This window comes from Diplotaxodon limnothrissa, linkage group LG14, assembly GCF_057381915.1.
Source record: "Diplotaxodon limnothrissa isolate DT_005_m linkage group LG14, D_limnothrissa_male_GT1.1, whole genome shotgun sequence".
Lineage (NCBI taxonomy): Eukaryota > Metazoa > Chordata > Actinopteri > Cichliformes > Cichlidae > Diplotaxodon > Diplotaxodon limnothrissa.
Window position 1 is genome coordinate 22,803,664 of NC_140609.1, and position 22,451 is coordinate 22,826,114.

Here is a 22,451-nt window from a genome sequence, read left to right on the forward strand (position 1 = left end):
TATCACTCTTGTGCAAAAGCAGTGAAGGAGAACAATATGAGTGGAGATTTTATGTTATCTGGAGTTATGGAGATAAAGCATCCGTTCCCATGGGAAATTTCGCAGGTCTTTCCCTCTGCACAACTACTGCAGCAGCAACACACTCTCAACCTGCCTGTTTCCTTTGACAACCTACTATTTAACGGTTATTCAAGAGAAATAATTTTAATTTTAGCAGATTTGAGACTTTACAGGTTCATATATAAGTGGGATTTTTAGAGTCTGCTTAATGAAGGACATAAAAAAATTAAGCAATGTTTTTATGTCCTGCATTTTTTATGAGGTGAACATAGCACACTTTTGAAATATATCTTAATAAGTTGAAGCATAAATGATTAAACACATTCATGGTTGAGGTTGTGACTTAGGTTTTAGTGAGGAGAAGCACGGAGGAGTAGAAGCGGGAAGCTTGACAGTAGGATCGACTGTATTGCTAGAGATATTTCTTTCATTTTTGTGTCATATATACAGTCCTGTGAAAAAAGAAGTACACCCTTAGTATTTAAGATGGTAAGTGATGATAATCACTTTAACACTTATGTGATCGATCATCAGAAAGTGTGAGCAAAAGCACAGGTTTTGACAGTTTGCTAGTCTGGAGCCAAAATCTTACCACGAGCGCCCATCCCGGCAAATTCAATCCAAGATCAGATGGTGCAAAGCTCAGAAAAACTGCAAAAAAACCCCGAGAGCTACTTACTCTACAGTGCTCAGTCAGCATCTTAAATGTTGAAGTTCATTAGAGGTTTCAATCAGAAATTGACTGAACAACCTTTCTTGTTTGGAAGGGTTGCCAGAACACGACATGGCAACACAGCTTAGGTCTACAAGGCTGCGTCTGAACAAACCACAAGACTTCTGGAACAAAGTTCACTTTGGATAGATGAAACCAAAGTGGACTTTTCTGGCAGTAACACACAGTGCCATGTTTGAATGAACCAAACACAACTTGATGATTCAGTCTTTGTCTTGTTTTGCAGCAGCCACGGGACCTGGGTACCTTGCAGGTGTTAAACCCACTTCTGTATACCCTTATTTATCCCTTACTGACTTCTACTAAAGGTGGTTCTACAAGCTATTGAACCATGGGGTGTGCTTAGTTATCACAGTCTTCTGAAAACTTTCTTTTTCACATGGATTCATAGAGATATTTTTAGGCTTACTCGCTTAAAAAAGTTTAAAGGAAGCATATACTGTAAATAGGTACAGTAGAGCAAATGTCAATGTTATACTGACTTTTACAAAAAGTTACAAAATACTAAAAAAAAAAAAAAAAGCACAGCGATCACGTAGAATGTGAGTATGATATCAAATGAGACTGCTTTGAAGAATTCACCGGGATTGTCTGGAGAGCAGAGAATGCCCGGGAGAGAGAACAAATGAAACAATACCTATACAGTTACAAAGCATCGTTGGTTGTTCTGCACCTACATTAGAGTATATTGAGATTCTGGAATTCAAGGGTGCGCTGGGTAGACCGATAAAAACTTAGACACAGCGGCAAACTTGCCGGCACATAGGCACATAGGCACCCAGGCACAAACACGTAAATTTGCATGTACATGCATATTACAGACACACACACACTCACACACACGCAGCCAAGCAACACATACACAGCCTCACCCAGCCTTGAAATCCGTTAAGACTGGGGATCTTGCAAAACAGCTCATCCATTCTGCTTTTGATCTATTCCCCATCTCCAGCCTGCAAAGTGCAAACTGAGAAAAACAAAAGAGGAAAGGGGACTGCTGTACGTCTCCCAGAGACCAAACAAAGGCTAGAATGGGAGACACACACAAAGGATGCCGGTGTGTGAGTCTCTTCTTCCACAAATTCAATATGAATTTCAATATGCAGTCACTGATTCAGCACGGGGAAGAACATTTTGAGAAGATTCAGGAGGATTGCACTGATTTTGCATTTGATTGCTTACAATTCAGAATGCCTTGCTTTGAATGGTGCCACCAAATGTGCCTGGAACTTGTTTCTTGCACTCAGGGGGTGGGTGCAGATGTTTTAAATCTTATCTTTGAGATGCTGAAGAATTCCTTCAAGGTTTCTGACGAATCTTGCCAAAAAAAATAGTGAAAGTAAAAATATCCAGAGGGAGAATATGTCAAAAGACAACAAATGTCGCTTGTAAACAATGCTGCCTAGCTTCCCCCTGTCCCAGGCATTTAAATCAACAGCTGTATCATAAATCCGACACAGTCTCCAAGTGTGCTACATCCTTGCGTGTATGTGTGTGTGAGTGCAAGAGAAAGAAATAAGCACGTCAGATAGAGTTAGTCTTGTAGTTTTATACAGTGTGCACACACGCTCGGTGCACAGATCAGCACGAACCCATTCATGTTAGGCCAGATATTCTAATCACACTTCAAAAGTGATACATTAAATTACATTTGTGAATTGCGATTAGCATTCATCCACACTCAAGAAAATTAAATGAAAATGAAATGAGGAGAAATGTAATAAGAAAAAGACTTGCTAGCAGACAAGTAGTTTTCTCTTAGAATTCATAGCTTCTCTGACCTCCAGGACTGTGTGCATAACAGAGACAGCTTTGTGCGCAATAAACTAGAGGGGACGAAGCCGCTCGTAACCAATCCACAGTTTAGTGACATTAGCAAGAGGCCATGTAGCTTTTCTACTGTAACTAAACTTTATGTAACAGGTTCCTACACCAGGGCACTTTTTTCTCCCCCTACACTAAAAGGCTTTTCCAAACCTTTCCTCTAAGTTTACATGGTGGTATGATAAAAAAAAATAAAAGTCAGTGTGCGCTGATCAGAGAGCATCACTAATGCTGGTGAGATTAAAGCAACATAAAAAGAAGGAGCTACTCTGGGGAGGACTGATTGTTAAAAAAAATGAAGAAAGCATGCAAAAGGTTGTTTGAGGAAGTGATAAAAAGGAAAGTGTTTGCTAAAAATCACAAATTTAATTTAAAATTTGACAAGGAGGATTTAAACATCTAAATGTCCTGGGGGAAAAAATAACGTATACTTTTAGTCTTCACAAAAATTCCCTCAAAACAACAACAACAATGAAACGAACAACAGGATGTTTAAAAAACTACACACACACACACACACACACACACACACACACACACACACACACACACACACACACACACACACACACAAACCCAGCTATAGCAGTTTGATGCTAAGAACAAATATTTGGTCCTGCGTTGCTTGTGAATGCTGATACTAGGATATAGTTTGCAACACATATAGTAAGATACATTTAAGAAAAGCCCTTCCGGCAGGATCTTGGATCCACTCATCAGAGATGCTCGGCAATATTTCAGGGCCAATTTTATTTTACAGTGAAATAATGCAGCTGCATTGCATACTGGCAAAGAAACGTGAGATTTATACCACAACAATGTGTTTTCCCCTGCTTGCAAATAGCAGCTTTAGCTCAAACGAATACCACATACTTGCTTTGCTGCCATATTTGTTCCTGTCTGGAGAGCCGTTCTCATGGATTTGAAATTTCACAAGTTATTTATGGATTTTGAAGAATGGGGTGTCAAACACAAGGCCCGCGGGACCAGAATGGGCCTAGCAAAAACACTCCAATCTGGCTCACTGGATGGCATTGTAAAATGTGAAGGGGGGCATTAACTTTGGAAGTCTTCTAACTTTTCCTACTGATAAGACCTCCCCCCAATGGCTCATACTACACTAAAGTAAGGAAATAATAATTACAGTAAAACTAAAACTATCTACAATAGAAAACTCATCTTTTTACAATGGGTAGTTAACGCGTAGTTAAAAGAAAGGGGAGTTTCTTTGGTACGACCCACTTGACATCAAAGTGGGTTGTGTGCGGCCAACGATGTAAAAGGAGTTTGACATCCCTGTCAGATCAGGTTTTGAGCCAAATAAAGACCCAGGAGCAAAAGTTGGGCCAGGAAATATACAGCACCAGAACACCTTATTTAAAGAGAACATTTTGAGGTCCTTTATTCTATTAAAACAGCTAGACTTGGTGTAAATGCGCTGCTACAAAATAAGATATGAGCGTTCCCTCTTATGTGGACACACACATGCTTGAGTCGCACAGCTGCAGGAGATCAGAGGCCTGCCTCACTTTGTAAACATACTCTAACCTTAGTGGCAGCAGATCTAGCAGTGGTCCTTGTGTATTTAGACCATGTATGTCTATCAGACCTGGTTAAGATGTACTCATCTCCGCTGGAGCCTGAGGCAGAAAAAGAGATCCAAGCCACGTCATGGTGTGCTGAGCTACACCAGGCCCCTATGATAATGCCCTTCAAGGAAAGGAAAAAAAAAGGGTGGAGGCAGTCTTGAATCTGTCAGCCCCCCCCCCCAATCCTCTCTCCCCCGTACCTGTCCCTCTCCCTCACATTGCAGCAGTGGATGGAAATTGAATTGAGTACATCTGCATCTGCAGCAGCGGGGGCAGCTAGAGTAATAGTGTTCTGAGAGATGGGTTGGGAGCAAAGAAAAGGGGAGGGGAGGTAAAAAGCAGATTGCCATAATAAACGCAGGAGCAGTGCTGACAGAAAATAAATAAATCCAATAGAAAACGGAAAGAAATTGTACGAGCACATCCACCCTTTAACGGGGGGAGGTATTTGTGTAAATAACACAGCTCAAATAGCTCCATGCAAATTGAAGTGGTGCCCACTCAGTACGTGTGCGTGTCCGAGAGTGAAAGCATGTGCCTTTATGCGTCTATTCCAGGCACTCAGCATTCCCCTCAGATAAAGGGAAGCAGATGAGGATAAAAAGAGCCTCCTCTTACTTCATCACTTCCGTTGCCTCGCTCCATCTTTAAAGACCTTGGCACAAGGACACACGGGGACTATAGTTTATTAAAAAAGCAATCTGGCTGTAAATGTTCGAATGATAATACAGGAAATTGGAAAAGGTCTATGGAGGCTGGTCTGGATGATTTAACAGTTTATTGATGATCTCGCAAAGATTCACTATATGTTCGGCGGGATGAAGAACCAAAAAAGCAAAAGGATAAAAAAAAAAAAGAAAATAAATATCCAAGATAAAGGAAGGCGCACAGCAACCGAGGACTGTTTATTTACATCAGCAAAACAAATGGTTTGAATAGTGGCTGCCACACATGAAACTGCGCGAAATGAGGCAAAATAATCAAAATAAATTTGTGTTGTGCCAACAAAAAAAGAAATTGGTTCCATATATTTGGATCATTCACATCACTCCTTTTGCCCAATCGTACGTAATCTGCCCCGATTAGAAAGGCATGAGTTGGGGAAGTTACTCGGGGTTACCAGCTTGTGCAGATGCTCGGGCTGGTGGTGTTTCTGTTACCATCCATCCATTTTCTTCTATTTATGCAATTCAGGGTGGTAAAGGTGGGGCACACCCAGGACAGGTTGGCGATCTCTCACAGGGTCAACACACAAAGACAACCACGGTCTATTTAGAATCACCAATTAACTTAACATGCATGTCTTTGTACTGTGGGAGGAAGTTAAGAGGACCCAGTGATAACCCACACAGACAGTGGGAGAACATGTAAACTCCACTCCACGATCTTGTTGGTGTGAGGTGACGGTTACTAACCACAGCACCACAGCACCGCCCGTTTCTGTCCCATAAGTTTTAACAATGAAAGGAAAGAACTCCATTTCACAACATGTTTTTGAGTTATGTTTATGGTATGAGTCATGAAAACAAAGGAGAGTTTCAGTCACTAACAGAGCGCTTCAAATTCTTTTGTTGTTCTTTGACCTTTGAAAAGCTGAAGCAGTTTCCGCTCAGCTCAAATACCAATACACAGCAACCTTGGAAGCCTTTTAAACGAAAACACACACACGCCCGTGTATAACTGTCAAAGTCAAATCTTGCACGCAAACTGTGCCAAGCAGCTTTGGACTCAATAATGAGAACAATTTGCCTCAAGTCATGCTGCAGTTGGCCTTTAGTCTTTCCCACTCATGGCCAGCGTGTGCAGGTCTAACATGCTCTTAACTGACTTCCAGCATCATGGTCTCTTTCAGCCACCACCTCAACAGTTTCTATTTCTTCCTCCCTTTCCTCCGCCCACCCCTCAGGTGGCTTCCACGCTAAAGACGTGATTTAAAGCCTCCATTAAAAATGAGCAATATTCTTCCTTCCAAGAAGTCACCAGGAGAGTTTGCAGCTCACCATGTGCATGTCGCACGTACAAACACATACAAATACGCAGGACACCGAAAGGCTTGTGCAGCTTTTATAGCACCCTCTTCTGCATTCTCACATGCTCTCACACAACAGAGCCTAGCAGTAACAGGCAACAGCTTGCCTAATCCAAACTGCAATAATTACTCATTTTACAGCTTCCTCCAATTAACCGGCGTGCTGCTGTCATTGAGCTCCATGCAGAAAATGAGGGCCAGTCCACAGAGGCTAGGGGGAGCTGGAGAGAGAGAGCGGCTGGACTGTAGAGTCAGTCTGTGCTGCAGTGTGTTTGTTTTGGAAAGGGTTTGTGCCCCCGCTAAACCACCATAAATGGTGGTGGGCTTGTGTATGATTGTGTACAGAGCCAGGAAAGCGGGCAGCAGGGGATGGGACCAACCCCATCAATGCTTTCACATAAGCTCTCACAAAAACACACAAACACACAAGTATGAATAAAAAAGGAATGCATGCAGATGAAGACACGCAGGCACACTGGCTGGTGGTTGCTAGATCAGTCAGAGGTCCTACAGCTGCTGTAGCCCAGTATCATAAAAAAATGGGAACCGATCCTCCAAACAGCAAACTGCTGTAATCCACTCCAGCAGGAAACAGTGTCATCATTTGATGCTCCTGGAGAGAGAAGAAAGCAGCCGGCATTCAAAAGAACAGGTTGAGTCGCATTATCTATTTGTATATATCCAGATTGATAGTGTTTTACAGATTAACCCCGGTGTTCACACCATCTGGAGAGTACTCCCCCAGAAACATGTTCACGTTAAACTGCAAGCCAAGGAGTTCTTTGTGCTGTACTTCTTCATCTAGCTCATTACACAAGACCCACTGTGGAACAGGATTACCCTGTGTCTTAAAATGAAATGATTAGTCGTTTCAGTCAGAAATATGGGTGGAGGTCATTGTCATTGCCTTTAATATTAGGTCTGGTAGAACAGGAATGAAAAAAACAGAGTCCCGGCTGTTATTTTCTGTGCAGATTATAATTTTACCGTTTCTGATTTTACAGCTTTGTCTTTGCCTCTTTTCTTTCTGTCCTATTTTTCTCTTGCGTGCCCTTTCTGTCTCATTTACTTTCTGCCTGTCAGCCTGTACCCTCATCGCTCATTTTTCCTCCCCTCTCGCCCCTCACCTGCCTCTCTCACCTCCTCTGAGCATTAGTGTTGGTGCCTCGGCCAGAACACGGACAAAGTCATGCCAACTTCACCATCATCGCTGGCCCACCTGGCTGCCGTCGCAGGAGCAGCTGGGAAATTTACTTTGCCTGCCAAGACTCAACAACAAATATTATTGCACGAGGCAGCCGCATCATATTCTGGAAATAGGGTAGGTTAATTGAACTGTCATGTGAAATGGTTTCAAGTTTTCAGAAATTACCAAAATGTGATCAAATTAAACTCGTACAGTTAACGCGCTCTGGGTGGAACGCTTCTTATCTCGAATCAGACTCATTTGGTCAAAATTGCTAAAGAAGCAAAAAGAAAACTATCTAGTTCTCTGACTTAAGGTTTGAAAGTAAAGTACTAATAAAGTGTAAACATTTGGAGTTTGACTAGTACTAATTAAAGCCCAAAGTTGATGCAAATATTATTGTATAAGTTGCTTTTTTTGTCTTTTAGAAGACAAAGAAAGAATGAGTACAGCCTCATTGTCATTCACTGCTACAGATGTGGAGGTCTGACGCATGGGTAGAGTATTTGATGTAAAAATAAAGCTTGATGAGTTTCTCCAAATCATATTAATCATGTGCTCCAGCACAAACGCTGATTACCACTCGAGTCACAGCTGATCGTTTATCATTTATCATTAGGTTATAAAATAATTCAGAAAACAAACCCCGTTTAGTGACTAGGCCGACTGATCGGTAAATAGGACGTAAAGACGTAAAGATACAGTGGGGCAAAAAAGTATTTAGTCAGCCACCGATTGTGCAAGTTCCCCCACCTAAAATGATGACAGAGGTCAGTAATTTGCACCAGAGGTACACTTCAACTGTGAGAGACAGAATGTGAAAAAAAACAATCCATGAATTCACATGGTAGGATTTGTAAAGAATTTATTCGTAAATCAGGGTGGAAAATAAGTATTTGGTCAATAACAAAAATACAACTCAATACTTTGTAACATAACCTTTGTTGGCAATAACAGAGGTCAAACGTTTACTATAGGTCTTTACCAGGTTTGCACACACAGTAGCTGGTATTTTGGCCCATTCCTCCATGCAGATCTTCTCGAGAGCAGTGATGTTTTGGGGCTGTCGCCGAGCAACACGGACTTTCAACTCCCGCCACAGATTTTCTATGGGGTTGAGGTCTGGAGACTGGCTAGGCCACTCCAGGACTTTCAAATGCTTCTTACGGAGCCACTCCTTTGTTGCCCGGGCGGTGTGTTTTGGATCATTGTCATGTTGGAAGACCCAGCCTCGTTTCATCTTCAAAGTTCTCACTGATGGAAGGAGGTTTTGGCTCAAAATCTCACGATACATGGCCCCATTCATTCTGTCCTTAACATGGATCAGTCGTCCTGTCCCCTTGGCAGAAAAACAGCCCCATAGCATGATGTTTCCACCCCCATGCTTCACAGTAGGTATGGTGTTCTTGGGATGCAACTCAGTATTCTTCTTCCTCCAAACACGACGAGTTGACTTTATACCAAAAAGTTCTACTTTGGTTTCATCTGACCACATGACATTCTCCCAATCCTCTGCTGTATCATCCATGTGCTCTCTGGCAAACTTCAGACGGGCCTGGACATGCACTGGCTTCAGCAGCGGAACACGTCTGGCACTGCGGGATGTGATTCCCTGCCGTTGTAGTGTGTTACTGATGGTGACCTTTGTTACTTTGGTCCCAGCTCTCTGCAGGTCATTCACCAGGTCCCCCCGTGTGGTTCTGGGATCTTTGCTCACCGTTCTCATGATCATTTTGACCCCACGGGATGAGATCTTGCGTGGAGCCCCAGATCGAGGGAGATTATCAGTGGTCTTGTATGTCTTCCATTTTCTGATGATTGCTCCCACAGTTGATTTTTTCACACCAAGCTGCTTGCCTATTGTAGATTCACTCTTCCCAGTCTGGTGCAGGTCTACAATACTTTTCCTGGTGTCCTTCGAAAGCTCTTTGGTCTTGGCCATGGCGGAGTTTGGAGTCTGACAGTTTGAGGCTGTGGACAGGTGTCTTTTATACAGATGATGAGTTCAAACAGGTGCCATTCATACAGGTAACGAGTGGGGGACAGAAAAGCTTCTTACAGAAGACGTTACAGGTCTGTGAGAGCCAGAGATTTTCCTTGTTTGAGGTGACCAAATACTTATTTTCCACCCTACTTTACGAATAAATTCTTTACAAATCCTACCATGTGAATTCATGGATTTTTTTTTCACATTCTGTCTCTCACAGTTGAAGTGTACCTCTGGTGCAAATTACTGACCTCTGTCATCATTTTAAGTGGGGGAACTTGCACAATCGGTGGCTGACTAAATACTTTTTTGCCCCACTGTAGATGTGTAGCTGTACACTCATCCGAAAAGGTTTTTGCCTGAGCAATAACTTAAGCCTCTTTTCCAACAGCACCTACTCAGCTTGACTGTACTTGACTCTGTTTGATTTTTAGGGTTTTCCAATCAGTGCAGGTACCTGGTATCAGGTACTTTTTTAGTACCTACTTGGCCAGGAAACATGAGAGCGACTTCTTCACAAAAGTCAAACCCGCCATCTTTGATACCCAGCAATGAGGGGAAATAGCTACAAACAAACCAACACTGCAATCCAGCGACACGGTGCAGATATTTACCATGAGCTCAGCAGCAGGTGAAACCATTGCCTTGATGTCCTCCGTTGTTGTGTTGTGTTTGTGTCATATGCAAATGATGTCATGGGACATTCAGGCTGCTTTGCTATAATGACCCCACCCACGTTGAGGTGGTACTCAACTGTAATGGAAAATGATCGAATGTAATGGAAAGCGTCTCACATCATTGCCGTTTGCAGGCATTTGATTATGCACAGCTCTCTTAAGGTCCCACCATAGCATTTCAATAAGGTTACTGCCTGGACTGGACCATTGTGGCACATAGATTCTTTTCTGTTGTAGATTTGCTGGTGTCCTGTTGCATGACCCCATTCAGTTGTCAGACAGATGTCCTCATATTTGACTCTAGAATGCTTTGGTATACAGACTGCAAGGCCCCCAGGTCCTGTGGCTGCAAGAAAAAAAACTCCTGAATCATCACCCCCTCAATCACTATGGCTACATGGCTGCCAGTTGATCTGAGGTGTGTGTGTGCTGATACCCTGTGTTTGTGGCTCTGTGTATTATGGCTAAACATCTCTACTTTGGTCTCATTTGTCCAAAGGACATTTTTTCAGCAGTCTTATGGTTTCTTCAGATGAGAGGGAGAAGACACTCTTCTCCCGGCAGCCCTGGAGGCCTGTAAATTCTGAAATGTAGCTCTTGGGTTTTTTGCTGCTTCTCTGAACACTGCATAGTCTAACCCAAGGGTGAATTTGCAGGGATGTCCACAAGATTGTTAACACAAACTTGAATGCTCCACACCAACAAACACAGAGGTGCTTACTGATAATCAGTTAATTGAGTGCACTTGATTGGTAGGGCCCTGCTGCGACTTCTTAATTCATATGGAAGCAACGGGGACAACAAGGGCAACAGGTAAGTAGATTATTAGTAGTTACAGTTATGTTGTTACTTGCGTTGAAATTGTGCTTCTGTTATCTGCAAGACAGATAGTTGGATAGATGGATGGATAGCAGCAAACTGTTCTAATGTGTGAAATGCCTGCCAGAGAAATTCAATTTGTGACAGTGATTGGCTGTAGAGTGTTGTGCCCCTAAGGAACTGATGATCACATGTTTGGGGATCTTCAGTGCAGCCACAGGACTGAGGGTGCGATGGGTGCCACTGGGTAAGGAAAGACGGAGGAAGCAGGGTAGAGAAATGGAGGCCGGTGGCTGTGCATATTATGCCTCATTGCTCTCTATTTCCCAACAGCATTGGCTGATGCATGACATTCTTTTTTCTTTCAGGTTGCATTTTAAATGAATGACCTCTCCCTAATGCACATTCATTGGCGAGACACAGTGTGGGCATCGTAGACAATGCTGCTGCTATTCTATTTTTACAAAACAAAAGACCTGAAGTATCAACTTGTCATGTGCATACTGGTAAATATTCGGCTAAAACTGCGTGTGTAGGTGTGACTGTATGTGTGGGCAGCGGGCCACCTTGCTTATCTCTGCCAAGGCCCTAGCACCTCTGGTGTCTGCCTGGCTGAGGCAGCCCCAACCCAAAAGCAAGTGGGAGGTGTTATTCAACAAATCAAACAACACCCCCCCACCCCGTCTAACACCTTCCTTTTTCCATTACCATAACTATAAAGCAGGGTCTTTATAATGCTTCTGGTTGAAATCATCACATTAGGCTTGATAGTATCCATCCTTCTGCTTGACTGGACTAGTGCCAGTCTAACAAAAGGGGACATGAGGAAACACAGACAAAGTTAAAAAATGCAGATGGGCCACAGTGTCTGACTGTTTCATGGGTTGCCTGGATAAGATTGCCCTCACACTCAGACGGGAACTCAATCTCTGCTTTCAAGGAGATCTTTTCAACTAAAAGGGTCAAAAGATTTGAAGCGCTATGAAATACGGTGAAGTCTCGTCTCTGTACTATCAAATCTGTCCCTACCTTATCAGTGGCAAAGCAGAGTAACAACAACTACTTAAAATGCTGTAGGTAAGAAAGGGAACAGGAGACATCGGCTGTCAAGATGAAATGTAAAATACTGAGTCCTGGCATCCAAAACAGGGAATACATAATAAGGGAAGATGATAGACTTTAAGTCCATTGGCTGAATAATAACAGTAATAGACAATAAGAGGAATAGAATAAAAGAATTATTGCTGCTGTATTTCAAAAATACTGAGCTAGTTTAGACATTGTTTTTTTTCTCATTGTTTTGATATGCCTGCTTTAGAATTCCAGCTACAGTATTAAAATATGATCCACAGGTCATGCATGTGTGTACATTTATGATCTGTTTATCAAACGAACACTTGCCTTTGCACTGGCAAACCATGCCATATGTATATGTATTTCTTGCCCAGCACTGAAGTGTTTATGGATAAAAATACCCATTTTATTTTTAAAGGAAATGTCATGTCCCTGTATGCATGTATAAAATTTGACGCACTGTCATATATAAGCCATTTCATACACAGTCAGAACCTTTTAACTGTATTACGCACATTACTCAGTTTCCTACATGAACCACACTGCAGTGCCTGTTGCAAAACATCAGTGTACAAAACTATAAACTATACTTGTGTGTCTCATGTGAGAGGTGCTATCTTTGTAAATATTCTAAAGCCCAAAGTTACCAGGCTGCTACCATAAAAGCAAACATGACAACAGACAGATTCTCAAAACTTTTGCTGCTTGTGTGATGATGTTTGCCTTTGAATCCTTTCTGCCTCACATATAACCAAGATTTGTACCTGGGAGATCACCCACAGCTTTTTAATGCTGGTGACGGCTTGGCCCCACTGGGCATTTGGAGATGGAGCTGATGGATGGGAGGATACAGTGGGCTATCAATTTGCTTGAATAAACTTCCCCCCAGCAAGTCTTGAATTTGAAACAGTGTTTTTGTTTTTCCCTGCTTTACCAAACATTTGGCCAGGGGTTCTTTATCGGGCAGACATAAGTAGACAAATTTTATGAATTTCAAATTCATTTTAATATTCAGACATTTTTTCCAAAAATAAAATGTGCTGGGGTGACAGTTTTGATTATAGGATTTATGGCTATCCAAACTTTTTGAACAGGTTTTAAAATGAGACTCTGGAGAGTAACAGTGAACTTTAATATGATTGGTCAGCAGACAGAAAAGGACAAGAGTCAGTGTTCTGCATTTTCCCATTTCTGACAAATAGATTAAAAAAGACCGCTTACGCTGTAGAAAATTAAGAGCCATATAACAAGACTGGTTATAAAAGAAACTTATGCTAAAACCTCTTTATGGGGTTTTAAAAATTCCTCTTTGCAGGAACAAACAGTTGCTGCAAGTCAGATATTAGAGATCTGAGGCCTAATGCTTTCAAATTTGGTAATCCTTCAGATGAAGCATCAAAAAGCTCTGCTATAACATCTTCAGCCCCTGAATAATAGATATAGAACATAGCTCAAATGCACCAGAAGCTGTGTTATCCATTCATTAACAGACCATATTCAATGCTGCTAAAAGCTTTTCATCACTTACATTTGATTACTGACCCTTTATATTCTTTGTAATCCCTGTAAATGTCCTTAATCTATTAGGAACTATATGAAATGATGTACCCAGGCATACACTGAATTGGTCTTGGACCCTGATTCTGTTTGATTTTTAGTTCACTTTCATACTTCACACTTGAACATGATTTTGTATTCTGAGTCTTAAGCTCTTAGTTTCAGCTTCGATTTTTTCTTATAGTTTTTGTCGACCATGTGTTGTCTCTAGCTTTACTTCTTGTCTTTTACCTTAATTGTGTTCAGCTATGGTTAGTTTCACTCCTGTTTCAATTCCCTTGGTACCTCATGTGTATTTACAGTATAGCTTCAGTTTGCATATTGTGCATCTGTTCTGTCATTCCTAGTGTTCCCTATGTGATCTCCCTACTTCATTCCTGGAATTCCAAGTGTTTGAGTTTATCCTTTGGATTTGAGACTGTTTTCCCTCAGTTTTTGGTTTCATTTCTTTTGATTTTTTTTTTTTTTTTTAATTTAATCAGAGTCAATAATAGCTCTGCTACTTCCACATACTCCCAGCCTATGTTCGGTGTAACGTGCTACTGTAATCCACAACATTTTTCAGTAGTTCAGTAATGTAACACATTACTGTTGTAAATTTAGCGATAAATACAGTAGTTACAGTTATTATTGTTGTTACGTGCGTTGTAACGGTGCTTCAGTTATCTGCAAGGTGGGCAGATAGAAAAAACAGATAGACAGATAAAAAAATCTAGCTTTGTTTCCCCCCTAAATTTTGCTTCTTTTCTTCCTCAGCACTTGAGTTAATCACTTGATTTCCGTTCCTATGCAGGGAGAAGGAAAATAACAAGTGGTCTACAGCTTTTGAGGAGTGGAGATATGGTCATTACGTTTATTTTTACTGCACAAAATACCGTGATGGTGAAATCCAAACTGCACCCAAGGCAAACACCTACATAACACCGCTAACAGAACTTCGGCTGGTTTTCAACTTTGCTTTGAGTTCTCGGTTTTGTATTCGTCCACAAAGAAAGATCACGTTTAGCCTCAGGTTTATATTGTTAACTGGTAATTTTGTAACAGTTACATTTCAGATATTTTTTTTTAATTGATCCATATGACATTAGTATTGGCATATATATATAGCCATGTTTCTAAAACTAATAATAAAAAGAGCAGCAGCTAAGCTGACTTTAAAGGTGACATCTGTGGTTACCTAAATTTATTTCCCACAAAAATATGATTCACCTTCAAAGAGGCACGCTTAGTATTTACTTTTGTCCTCTGGAAACTCAACCTTTTGCAAGTAGGATAATGGAGAGTGTTTGCTCCAAGAGATGTCAGCTGAACAAGCGTTATCACAGCTCCCTGCTGCACAATCCAGCTTCAGTTGCCTTACTGCTATAAAGACAACTGAAACATTTGCCCAAAGTACTGCTCTACTGGGAACAGGACTGTGCCGGAGCGCTTTGTGTTCAGCAATAACATTTATATTATAGCCAGTGTATATCTAAAGAGCAAATCTGTGTGGGTCACTAAAGAAATAATAAGAAAACTGTGTATAAATCTTTTTAACCAATCTCACGAACATTTTACCACCGCTAGGAAGTGCTAGTGTTAGCTGAACCTAAACCTATTTAATCTAAAGAAAGATAATTTCAGCATCAGATCTGTGTGATGGAGGTACTTTACCTGCCTCAGGCCGTCCTTGCTGTTCTGCATGATCCTCAGGGCATAGTTAGACCGCTGTCCTTTGCTGTTGAATTCAATGTGCCCTGTTAGACCTTCCAATTCTACCTATCCAACAAAGAGACGGCACACATGTTAAAAGATATCCCGTCTGCTTCCCTCTCGGCGGTACCTATTGTGAATATGACTTGAGGTTACTTTACTGCTGCTGTCTCTGTATGAGCCGCCTGAGCACTATTTGTCATATTTAAAATAAGAATATGGAGACAAGCTGGTAACAGCTTCAATTTAGGGCAAAAAAGAAGAGTGATTAGTTGTGTCCTCTTTCTCAGAGTGAGAAAGACAAATGGTCTGATATCGAACACGTGTCACATTTAAGTATTTCAGTCACTTACAGTCATTTCGCCCTAACAGGAAAACACATTTTATTCCCTGACAGCACATCTTTATCTCTCCTCCTCCACTGTGTCTCAGTATAATGTAGAGATGAGATAAACTGACCTAGTCGATAGGAAGCATATCGTTAAAGAAGAAGACAGCACGGACATTATCTGCTGTCGGTAAAAATATCTAGACTTTAAAATATCCAATTAGCACGCAAAGAAAGATAGAAGAAAAGCAGTAATGAAGAGCTCAACAAGTATTATCGGACAAGCTACTTTTTGGGGACAGCCTCAGTGACTTCCAGGAGTTTCTGATGCTTGTCAAGAGTTGACAAAACAAAATTTGTGAGCTTTAGAGTTTTGGCAGTACTTCTCAATGTATTACAAAACTGTCATATGTTTACTGACAGCAGATAAAAGTGAATATTAGAGGTGCTGGTACATGAATTTTGTTAAATTATTGGTCAGAGCCACATAGCTGACTGATGACTGTACCAATGCCCTTTCATAACTCTAGGAAAGAAAAAAATCCAGATTTTTCCAAAATTTTCAAGCATTCCTTGAAACTAAGCTTGGACAGTCTTGTAATCTCAATCATTCTCCAGCAGAAGCAGCCTTACCATCCTCAGGTAATTCATGAGGCTGGTGCCGTGCTCCCAGATCTTGGAGGACTTGCAGGAGAGCTGAGTGGCTCCGACGTTCTGGCTACGGTTCAACTCCTGGACCGCCGCCACCACAGCGTATACCGCATCAAAGAGCAAAGCTGACGAGAGCTGCAGAGGCAGAGGGAAGGAGGCAGGTGAATGTATTATGCATACTCACACACACACACACACACACACACACACACACACACACACACACACACACACACACACACACACACACACAAAGCTGCAAAAACTCAAAGCACACAAACTACAAGCGTAACATATCAGCGGTTAGTGGTTAGCGAGGGGTTAACCCATCCCTCGTGTGGCAACAAGATTATTCCATTAGATCATTAGAAAGACTCTGATCTGCTGACAGCGTTGAAAATCATCTCTCTCTCCCTCCATCTCTCGGAGAGACTCTGTCCTTCCTGCTCTTATCCCCAATGAAGCTGGCACACCCTGACCATTCCAATTACTGCCTGCCTCTCTCAGTCTGGGCCAAAAAACAGTGGGAGAAGCAGCTTTTCCTCTCATCTCCTCTGTACAAACAGCCTCAAAGTCACCGCAACAGCATCCTGCTATGTACGTTTTATTAAAATGCACGCTGCTTTGCATTAGATTCTCAGTAAAATCCCAAGCCTCAGTGCTGTACATCTGTGTAATGGAACTACAGATTAAACTGATGCTGATAGAAGGCTGAGGGGGATGGTGCTGCGCAGTAAATCTGGGAGGCCAAACAGAACTAAACAGCCATTAAACAGCACAACTCTGATGCATTACACAGCCTTGAATTGACAAATGCTTTTGGCGAATTAAAGGCACCGTTCACCCCAGGATTGCCTCCTACATTTTACATCTTTCAAAAAATAAAATTAAATAAAAATTAAACAATGCACAAACATTTTCTTGTGAGTTGTTTCACAATTATATTACTTTTACTATCTACACCTATCCTCCCACCCTCCAAAAAACTAAAAAGCTAACACTGCAGATCACCTGATGGGGATGTAATTAATGTATCAATGATCATCTTGTCATGCTGTTACAAGCACCATCATCTGTAGAGTGATATGATTGGATGGTGTGGTTCAGTGTGATAGATTGATTATTTGTTGAAGTCCATAATGGAGTAAAAAGTTGTGATTAAAAGTTACCCAATATATTATTCAATTTATTTCAAATATGTAAATGTATAAACAAGGGTAAAAGAAGTCCCATTAAGAGACGTAATGTAACACAGGCTAAAATAGTTAAAAGAGTTCATGACTATGTTCAACCGGATAATAATCCTTAATGTGACTACAACCTGTGTAACATTCAATCTGTGATCTACTTGTCGAGCCTGGGAAATAATCCATGTGATTTAGTGATCATGATTGATTAGTTATGCCTGCTGTTGCCGGAAGGGGGAGCTCTGGCCACGATGCCTCATTCGCAATGAAGCTGCTGAAAGAGAAGCATCGTGTCTGAGCGTCGTCATTGACTTATCCCCTTTTCAGGTAATAATTGTGCAATTCTGCTGTTGGACTTTACAAATATGTATGTTGAGTTGTACTGACCGTGTTTCCAAATGTACCAAGAGGTTACTAGGAATACTTAGATGACCTGTGTTAACTGTGATGTTAGGATAAGCTATAAGCAGCAAGCTAAGCTAAGCGCTCTGTTGGTGGCTAGCATGAAGCATTATCGTGCCAGACTGTGTATGAAACATACATTGTGTGCATTTTGCATTTGATCTGGACGAAGAACATGTTTATTTTGTATGAAGAGACAAATGCCTATTAGTGTTTTTATATGAATATTTTGTTTATTTTCTGTACATTTCAGTTTAATGGTCTAAGTTTGTTTATTGATTCATAAGCTGTTTTTGTAAATTCTTACATTCAATTTAATCTGTAACTTATAGAAAAGGAAAGAAAACAGTCTTGAGATATATTGTCTTACAACTAACAGAGACTGTACATCGTTGTTAAGATGTTTAATACTTTTGTATGTATGTTTATATTTCTGAATCATTCGCAATGAAGCTGCTGAAAGAGAAGCATCGTGTCTGAGCGTCGTCATTGACTTATCCCCTTTTCAGCCCCTTTTCAGGGTGTAACATTTTGGAGGCACCGCTGGGATGGATGTGATGAGGGCCCGCTGTCCCAGATAGACGCCCCAGTCATCATTCAACCCCTCACATCAAATACCACGGTGGGAGATACAGTGTGCTGGTTTCGACAGTTACGCAGAGGGACCTGCATGCAACCTGAGGTTAACTACTGGTGCCAGGGAAGCTGCACTGACTCTTCTGCAAAGAGGTCTTACATCACACTAATCTTTTCCACAAGCCACAGACTGAAATGGAGTCTTCAGGGCTAGAGGACCTGAAGTTAGAAGTTGCTGGTACATTGTATACAGTGACAAGAGACATTTTGATCGAAGTTTGTGATTTCCTAAATATTGCTGGTTCAAAACTCGAAAGGGTATCGGGTAAAAGTCGTTCCTCTCTCATTTCCTATATAATACAGCACTTAGAAAGAGAGGAGCTGGGTGAGCTTGAAGATGAGGGAATGTCTGAGCTACTGTTTTTGAAAGATAAAATTTTTGAGTTGCAACAGGCTGCTCAGAACGGTACATCGGGACACAAAACCTCAGATACTAACCAGACAGATGAGGTGCAGGAACAGGTTGGTGAGGCCTCAGAAGAAGAACAACTGATAAAGGAAATAGAGGCGCTTCAGTTGGCTCTTGCATTATCACGACAGAACAAGGCGAAGCAACCTAGTACAGCCAAACTGTCGATGAGTGTGGGGGACAATAGTGCTAAACAAACCCCTCCACCTTTTCTGACACTACCGTGGGGCAGAGAATTCAAAATAGCAGGTCAGATTGGTGAGCCTGGCCAAAAGGATAAACTAACTTTCTCCAGCCTAGCTCATCAGATTGAACAAGGCATCAGCAAAGGAGTCCCTGAAATAGAAATAGTTGATGCAGTAATTAGGGCAATAGCACCAGGCTTACAATTGCGTAGCTACCTAGAGGGCAAAACCAACCTTACGTTGCCTACCCTGAGGAGGATTCTAAGGTCCCACTACCAAGAACGAGGGGCAACAGAACTTTACAAACAACTCACGTCAGAGGTCCAAAGCATTAAAGAAACCCCACAAACTTTCTTAATCCGTGCCCTAGACTTAAGACAGAAAATTCTGTTTGCATCGCAAGAAGCTGAATCTGGCTTAAGATATGACCCTGTGCTTGTACAGAGCATGTTCCTTCATACAGTTCTGACAGGCCTGCAAAATGATAACATTAAGAGTGACCTCCAGCCCTACCTACAGGAAACCACAACCAGTGATGAGCTCCTCCTTGAGAAACTCAATGTTGCCTGTGCAAATGAAGCAGAGAGACAAAATAAAAAGAAGTTACTCTCCCAGCAGCGGCCAACCACTGTGCATTCACTTCAGTCTGACACCCCTGCAGATAAAAAAGGAAATACCTAAAACCTGAATCCATCAGCAAAGCTCAGCCTGACCTACTAAATGAACTTAAAGAAATCCGTTCTGACATGGCATTATTGAAAAATCTTGGTGCTGAAGTTGCACAAATCAAAGAAATAATTCAACAGCCTAGTCCAGCACAAACACAGTATTCTGCCTCACTTGCAGCACCAGAATGTGTTCCCTTTTCTCATCTTGAGCATCTGCCACAAAACTACTGGCCTCCTGTGGGACCTGGACGGAGAGGTGATACAGCTCAGTATCAACAGAGGTTTGCACCACAACGTCAGTATCCTGCTGTAAACCGAGCACGCCTAAGGAAATGCTTTGGCTGCCAGCAAAGTGGGACTGAGTACTGCAACCATTGCTATCGATGTGGTAGCAGTGAACACTTTCTCGCAGGTTGCAGGGCGAAACTAACTAGACCAGACAAAGATCAACCTTTAAACGGACAGTGGTTGCCCCCACGGGACAGGGAGTAACCAATAATAGTGTAACGTCCCAACAGCTTTGCTATTACTGTGGTGTTCTGGGAAAACTCAAAAGACTCAGAAGGTGTGCAGCTTGTAAAAAAAGCACTTATTGTTCTAAGATGTGCCAAGCTGAGCACTGGCCCAGACACAGAAAACAATGCAACAAACACTCTCAGCCTCAAGTAAATCAGCACACGCACCCAAAGGCAAGTGTTATTCACCCCAAAAGGGTGGACAGCCAGTCCCATCTTGTTGCTCTTGTTGGGAAACAGTGTATAGTTGACTGTTATATACAAGGCCACCAAACTCAAGCCTTATGGGATACAGGCTCCCAAGTGTGTATTGTTAATGAAGAGTGGAAAAAGAAGTATTTACCACATGAGAAATTAAGAGATGTTTCTGAGTTACTTGATGCACCTGACGATTTAAAAATCTCAGCTGCTAATGGTCAAAACATCCCTTACAAGGGTTTCATTGAAGTCACTTTTGGTCTAGCTGCTGAGGGAGCAAACCCTAAAGAACTTGTAGTCCCCATGTTAGTGATGAAAGGCGGAAGTCTTTCGCAGCCCATTCTAGGCTTTAATGTCATTGAGCAAATACTGAAAACTAGTACTATAGAGCAAATGGATGCTGAAAGAACTGAGCAGCTGCACGAGGCATTAAGAGGGGCTTTCCCTTGCCTTAAAAGAGAAAATGTCACAACCTTTATTGATTTAGTGACTGCTAAACAATCACATGATTTTGTTGTGAGAACAACAAAAGAGAAAGTCATTGTACCCAAACACACTTCTGTTCAGATTGACTGTAAGGTGCAGACCCGCCCGCTGAAGAAAGACACTACACTTCTCTTTGAGCCTGACATAAACCCTCAGTGGGCTGAAGGTCTGGAGTTTTGTGAGACACTAGTAGGACTCAGAAGGGGGGTCCCCCCCTATATTGTTCTTGATGTGCAAAATCCCACTGATCACGACATTGAGCTGTCAGGAAAAACTGTTGTGGGCACCTTAGAGCAAATTCAAGCTGTGTACCCAGCGACAGTTTTAGAGAAATCTGACCAGTGCTCCCCATTATTGGTGAATCAAGTGAATGCAGAGAGCGAGCAAATTCCTGACACCTCATGGGAACCACCAATTGACCTTACGCACCTGAGTGAATCTGAAAGGGGGGTGGTGCAAAAGATGCTCCGTGAGGAATGCTCTTCCTTTTCCAAATCAGATGATGATATTGGATGTATCGACAAGTTGAAACTGAAGATATCATTGAAGGATATGGATCCTGTAGCACGCACTTACCTGTCGGTACCAAAGCCGCTATACAAAGAGATGAAAGAGTATCTGCACAACTTTATTGCACAAGGATGGGTCACGAAATCCAACTCATCTTATGCCTCACCAGTTGTCTGTGTGAGAAAGAAGGACGGCAGCTTACGTCTCTGTATAGATTACAGAGAACTAAACAAAAAGACTCATCCAGACAGACAACCAATCCCTCGAGTGCAGGACATTCTCGACAGTCTTGGCGGCAACTCATGGTTTTCATTGTTAGACCAAGGCAAGGCCTACCATCAGGGCTTTATGGATGAAGGTAGCCGACCTTTAACTACTTTTGTGACACCATGGGGCCTGTACGAATGGATAAGGATTCCATTCGGGCTGATGAATGCACCTGCAGCCTTCCAACGCTGCATGGAAGAGTGTCTGGAAGAGGTGCGAGACAACATCTGTGTACCCTACCTTGATGACACTCTAGTGTACAGTCATTCATTTGATGATCATGTCAATCATGTCAGAAAAGTGCTTCAACTACTGAGGAAGTATGGGATCAAGCTTAAACCCAGTAAATGTGAATTATTCAAACACGAGGTTCGCTATCTAGGGAGAATTGTTTCAGCCGAAGGTAGCAAAATTGATCCAGCTGACACCAATGCAGTGACTGCCTTGAAGGACAGGAGACCAAGCAATGTGGGAGAGCTGCGAACTGTCTTGGGCTTGTTAAGTTACTATAGGCAGTACATACGGGACTTCTCCCGTATTGCAGGTCCACTGTATAGCTTGTTGAAGGGCACAGCGGAAGATAACAATGTATCCCAAAACCAGACAAACACAAAACAAGTCACAAGAAAGAGTAAAGGGGTTCCATCACACAAGTCAATTGTGTGGACTGAAGAACATCAGCGCATATTGGAACGACTAATAGACTGCCTAGTTGAGCCACCAGTCCTCGGGTTCCCAGATTTTTCTAAACCATTCATCCTCCATACCGATGCCTCAGCCCA

The 22,451-nt window shown here is 42.0% G+C and overlaps 1 protein-coding gene across 1 annotated transcript in view; it reads right to left on the bottom strand.

The window, feature by feature from the left end:
- Positions 1–22,451, bottom strand: part of grik4 (glutamate receptor, ionotropic, kainate 4) — a 270,949-nt gene that overhangs the window by 40,676 nt on the left and 207,822 nt on the right. Inside the window, exons 9-10 of the mRNA XM_085371274.1 lie at positions 16,189–16,341; positions 15,189–15,293 (exon numbers count right to left, since the gene is read on the bottom strand). Of these exons, the coding sequence (XP_085227400.1) occupies positions 15,189–15,293; positions 16,189–16,341 (258 nt within the window). The remainder of the gene's footprint in view (positions 1–15,188; positions 15,294–16,188; positions 16,342–22,451) is intronic.